At 62.4% G+C, this 5,530-nt stretch overlaps 1 protein-coding gene across 1 annotated transcript in view; it reads right to left on the bottom strand.

Moving 5' to 3' along the window:
* The window catches only part of CLCNKB (chloride channel, voltage-sensitive Kb), a 13,054-nt gene extending 11,334 nt beyond the window's left edge, over nt 1-1,720 (bottom strand). Inside the window, exons 1-3 of the mRNA XM_005886188.2 lie at nt 1,646-1,720; nt 993-1,099; nt 198-326 (exon numbers count right to left, since the gene is read on the bottom strand). Of these exons, the coding sequence (XP_005886250.1) occupies nt 198-326; nt 993-1,092 (229 nt within the window). The 5' untranslated portion in view covers nt 1,093-1,099; nt 1,646-1,720. The remainder of the gene's footprint in view (nt 1-197; nt 327-992; nt 1,100-1,645) is intronic.
* Between the last annotated feature and the right edge of the window lie 3,810 nt (nt 1,721-5,530).

The following is a 5,530-nucleotide window of genomic DNA, read 5'->3' as shown; positions in this document are numbered from 1 at the left end:
AAAAATCAATGGAAAAATATCCTCGGGTAAGAATTAACAACAACAACAAAAAGAGCAATGCCAGGACCAGACCAGGCCTCCTCCCCCCCAGACCCCTCCCACCCCTGCTGCACCCGGTGGCGCACGTGGCCTCCTGAGAGCGCGCTCAGAAGCCCTGGGTCCGGAGCGGGCGTGCGTGCCAGGAGAGGGGTGCTTACCTCGGACCACTCGCCCCACGGTGAAGCTCATGGTGTAGCTGATCAGGGCCATGAGCACCCCGAGGGTGGCCAGGAAGTACCAGTCCTCACCCACACGGAACAGCTTCTGCTTCAACCACTCCAAGCCGCCTGGCGCAGGGGCACGGGGTCACAGCCCAGAGCCAGGCGGGCATGGACAGCCCTTCCCTGAAGCCTGCTCTTGCTCAGGGCGGGAAGGGCAGGGCAGTGTGGGGCTGGGGAGGCGGTCCAGCCCAGGGTCGCCTGCAGGGGCGCTGCCTCACGTGGGGGCAGAGCAGGATTTGTGGTGGTGATGGTGGCAGCGCAGGGGGCCTCTGATGGGCCTGCCCCCACCCCTGCCCCACACTGGGGTACTTATGGAAGGACGATCAAGGCTCAGGGGTGAGGAGTGCTGGGAGCTACCACTCTCTCTAATCACCACAGGGTCCGTAGCTTAGGCAGCACTAGGGTCTAGCAACACTCCTGTGTTGTCCCAGGACCTGCGGGGCTGGTGTTGGGCCAGAGAGCACCCCCTGGGCCCTTAGCAAGGCCCCTGGCACAGTGATTGGGCATCAGGGCTGCAACCCCAAAAGGCAGAGGGCAGGCGTCAAGCACGTCTGTCCCACAGACTGATGGACAGACAGATCCCTTCCCTCCCTGCCACCAGGAGATGCTGGGCAGTGATGTTGGGGCAGATAAAGGGGGAGGGCCGCTCGTGGGCTTTCAGGGGTTGCAGCCTGGGAAGGGGGTGAGGTCCTGAGGGGTCTTTGAGGGGAGGGGAAGGGACCCAGCTCTCACCTCCGATGCGTCGGCGGATGCGGGGACACGGGCCCCACAGCTCCTGAAGAGTCACAGGGTTCCCCGAGGAGCCCTCTCGCAGCCCAACCAGCTCCTCCATCAGGTCTCTGAGGCAGCCGACAGGCGGGGGGACCCTCGGGGAGCTGCCCCAATGCCCGTGCCCTGCCCCCTGGCCCTTCCAATATTGCTACTTCCCGGGTCTAAAGGAAAGGTGGCGTTCCCCGGGGTGTGTGCGTGTGTAAAGCTCCCAGGAGGGACCTAAGTCTAGCGGGCCCTGGGGTGTCAGCGAGGGCGTGCGTGTGCGTGTAGCATGTGAGGTGGGGTTCCTGCCTGTGCCCTTCGCGTCCAGCAGCGGATTGGCCAAAGCAGGTCTGCAAGCCTCAGAGCCCTTCCCCATCCCGTGGTCACTGCTCCCACCCTCCCTGGACACTTGTCTGTGTCTCCACCGGCGGCTCTGGCTCCCTGAGCCCATCCCCAAGCCCCCTCCGCTTCAGCTCAGGCCACAGAGGCAGCAAAACCCCAGGCCCAAAAGGAGAGGCCGAAATGAGGTGCTGGCTCCCTGCCCCCCGCCCTTCTGCTCCTGCCCGGCTTGACCAGGGCCTGGCCAGCCCCATCCGAGTCCATCCCCAGCTCTGCACCCAGCGGCCCCTCACCTGTGTCCGTCCGCCCTGCTGTGGCCCCAGATGGCCCTCTAACAGAGACTCCTTTGCCTGCAGCTCAGGTGAACCTGCACAGGTGTGTGTTCCACCAATCAGCACCTTCCCCCTCCTCGCCCCACCCCACCCCGCCAGGGTTTACTGTGGCTGTTAAGAATGTCCTTGACAAACCAACCGGAACTGCCCAGGCCCGATGGGCCATGCAGCCCAGAGCAGCCAAAGGGAGCGGGGAGCAGGACTCCCCTCAACCTAGCGTAGCCACGAAGCCGTGCTGCAGGCAGGGGACCCGGGGCTTTGGTGCAGACCCCACACACACAGCGGGATGGTGAGGGGTCATCTGTGGGCTGAGGGTCGGGCCCTGGACTCTCAGAGCTGGTATGGACAGGATCTGAAAGAGCAGAGAAAGGAGAGGGGAGGGAGCCAGCAGAGCAGGAGGAAGGGCTGGGGCAAAGGTTGGGGCACTGTCGTCGCTGCCCCCTTGCTGTGTGCCAACAACCTCCCCCCCACCCCCATCAGTGAGTGCCCCTGGGACACAACCAGGGGGGCGGCATTATTCCCATTTAAAGAAATGGAGTCTCAAAGAGGTGCGGCTGCTTGTCAAGGTCATAGAGGCCAAGGGCAGAGCTGGGACGCCACCCCCCAGGTTTGCCTGTCTCCAAAGCCTGCACAGCACCCCACGGTTCTGCCCTGACAGCCGACCTCGCTCAGAGCTGGGCGGAGGCCCCGGCTGGAGCAGGGGTAGCGAAATTCCGGTAGCCGGGGCCTGGGGACAAACTTAGACTTGATCCTGGTGTCCAGCCCCTCCAGTCTCGGAAAACGGCCTCTCAAACCACAAGGCTTCTGGGTAAATGCCCAGACTTTGTCGCACCCCAAACAGAGGGTAGGAGCCAGGGCATGGGGGGCATGGTGAGGAAATAAGCACATGTTACACCCTGCCTACGTGCCAGGCCCTTGAGTCTGCAACTCAGTTCATCCTCCCAGCACCCTGTGAGTCCGGGACAGCACCACCATTTTGCAGATGACAAATGGAGGATCAGAGAGGTGCAGTCACTCACCTGAAGTCACACAGCAGAGGCTGAGCCCAGACCTAGACTGTGTGCCTTTTCCCCTACCCGGAGCTCCTCAAACTCCGGTGACTGAATCAACCAGGGCAAGGTCTGGGCACAGAGCTGAGGATTTTTGTCTGATGCCACTTTTGAGAGATTTAGGCAAGAGATCTGGGACCACGGCCCTCCCTCCCCCAAGTAACCCCCGCCCCCCGAAAATCAGGATGGCCCTTCAATGACTCCTTAAAATCCTGGGAGCCTGAGCCACCCTCTGCCCCTAGAGGCCAGGTCAAGTCAATCCAAAATAGGAGCATGTGTGGGAGGTGGGGAGGGGCTTGCTGCTCTGCATGGACTGGGCCCACCTTCACCTTGGCCCCCCCACCCTGTGGACTGGCTGCCCGTCGACATCCCAGACCCACCTCTGGCCTCCAGCAGCTGCTGGCTACAATCGCACAGCCAGGATCAGCCAGCCAGCAGGCCCGGCATGTCCACACCTCACCCCCTGGCCCTGCGAGCACCAGGAAGCTGGGAAGAGGGCGGCGAGGGGGTGTGGTGGCTGTGGCAAGTCCCTCCCAAAGCTCTGTACCCCCACATGCCAGCCCCTCCGCTTCTCCCCCTTCTTCATCGAGCCCCAGCAGCAATGGAGGGAGAACAGGCTTAATTAAAGCCATAGCAGCTCCTCCACCCCCAACTGGTCCTCCACCGCTCAGAGCCTCGCTTTCCTCTTCTGTCCGGTCAGGGGAGCCTGGGAGCTGTGGGGCAGGGCCTACCTCTGCCTCATTCACACCAGTCCCCCAGAGCCGGGAGCAGTGCCTGGCACATAGTAGGTGTTCAATAAACCTACTGAGTGCTGGGTGGTTTCCAAGCACTGGCCTGTGGGCTGGCTGTGTGGAGAGCCGATGGGACCAGATTCCTGGTCCCTTCCCAGGGCCCCAAATTAGAATCTTGGGGTGCAGGTTAAGGCTCTGGGTTTGTCAAAATTCCTTCAGGTGATTGGATGCCCTGGCAGGTTTGGGGATTCAGGGCATTTGATCATCTCTGAAGCTCCTTCTCTCCCTGTGATCTGAAGGGAGAGGCAGGCCCAGAGACAGGGCGATGGCCCCGACGACCTTCAGGGTCCCTCCTGGCCACTGAAGCCAGTGGATGCAGTATGTGTGTGGGCGATGCCCCGGGAAGGGGGGCGGGGGGGAGGGACGGTGGGCAGAGGTGGGGAATGAGATCTGACGTCCAGGAGCAGTGACTCAGGCCCTCAGCACCATGACAGTGTGTCTGCATTTAGCCACTGGCTCCTGTTTCCCTGGCGGGCGGCAGGCTTCTGGGCCCCCCCACCCCTCCCCCACCCTCTTCCCATCTTGCCTCGGTGCTGGCGACTTCCTGGCAGCCCCCTGGGCCAGGGTGGGTGACAGGGGCAGGGATCCCAGGCAGGAATCTCCCCTGGAGTGAAGGACCCCTCTTTCCCCAGCCACTGCCTTGGCCCCCCCTTCAGGGACCACCCCTATAGATGGAGCCCCCAAGAATGACGTTCTGTGGGAGCCAGAGAAAAGAGAAGCAGCGCCCACCTTCGGGAACTCCCACTCTAACGGGGACACAGTGAACCCTGCCCTGGAGGAGCTGTCAGTCATAGACCCAGGAGGACCAGGTTACACTGCCAGGAGCTGGGTGGGCAGACAGGCGGCACTGCGGGCATCGGGGCAGGGGCCCCTGGTGTGGACTGCAGCAATCAGAGAGGCCTCCATGGGGGAGGAAGGCAGGACTTGGAGAGGAGAGCGGAGGCCCCACACTGCAGCCTGGGCAGATGCGAAGGGCCCACTCTCTTCTCAGAATGGCCTTTCCCTGGCCCCCCTTACCCCGCCTCCCAGGTCAATCCTGGCTCTGCTGAGCTGTGGGGAGCACACAAGGGCTTCTCGGGGGCTTCCGGGCCAGCCCATCTCCACACATGTGTGTTCAGGTCACCCGGCCTCCTAGGAGGCTTTGGATCAGAAATGTCCGGGTTCGAATCCAGCTGTGCTGCTTGCCCCGTGCAAAGAGCCTGCCCTGAGTGGCTGTCTTCCATCTATAAAATGGGGTGACACCTCCTTTCAGAGCTGTGTGGGGAGCAAATGGACCATCCTGGAAGCTCCTCCCCAGGAGCCCGCAGGCCCTGAAGCCAGAGCTAGAAGGTCTGTCTCCGGCATTCTCTGCCCCCCGAACTCCTGCCCGCTGCATCCCAGGGCTCCTCAAGCCGGAGGTTTCCCAGAAATACAACCTCCAGATCTTTAGGGACCCAGGAGCCCGCAGGCCCTGAAGCCAGAGCTAGAAGGACGGTCTCCGGAATTCTCTGCCCCCCGAACTCCTGCCCGCTGCGTCCCAGGGCTCCTCAAGCCAGAGATCAAGCAGTTCCCAGAAATACAACTTCCAGATCTTTAGGGGCAATTACCAAATTCCCTGCGGGGGGCCCAACCCCCAGCCCTGCCTCAGGCTGCTAGCTTCCTCCTCTTGGGGCCCCCAAAATGTTCCATTTTTTGGCAAGCATGGAGTCTGGGTCCCAGTGGGAGCTGGCAGGGGCACAGCTGCACATTCTCACCCCCCAACCCCCATCCCTAAGAGACAGCTGTAAACATTGTCTGCCCCGAGGGAAGGAGCCCCTCACTTCACACAGGGGTCCAGCAGGTGGGGGTCCTGTACCCACCCCGACCTCCTGACCAGGCATCTCCTGGTGCCTGACCCCTTACCACTCAGATCCCCTCTTACCACGGCTGGGACTTCGGGGGAGAGGGGACAGGGCATAGAAAAGCCGGGCCACAAGGAGTATGCCCTCTAACAGGGGAGGCAGAGTCCTTAAGAGTCCCCGGCTGAT

This window comes from Myotis brandtii, unplaced genomic scaffold, assembly GCF_000412655.1.
Source record: "Myotis brandtii unplaced genomic scaffold, ASM41265v1 scaffold96, whole genome shotgun sequence".
Lineage (NCBI taxonomy): Eukaryota > Metazoa > Chordata > Mammalia > Chiroptera > Vespertilionidae > Myotis > Myotis brandtii.
Note: the sequence above shows the minus strand (reverse complement) of the source record. Positions and strands in the feature narration are given on the sequence as shown.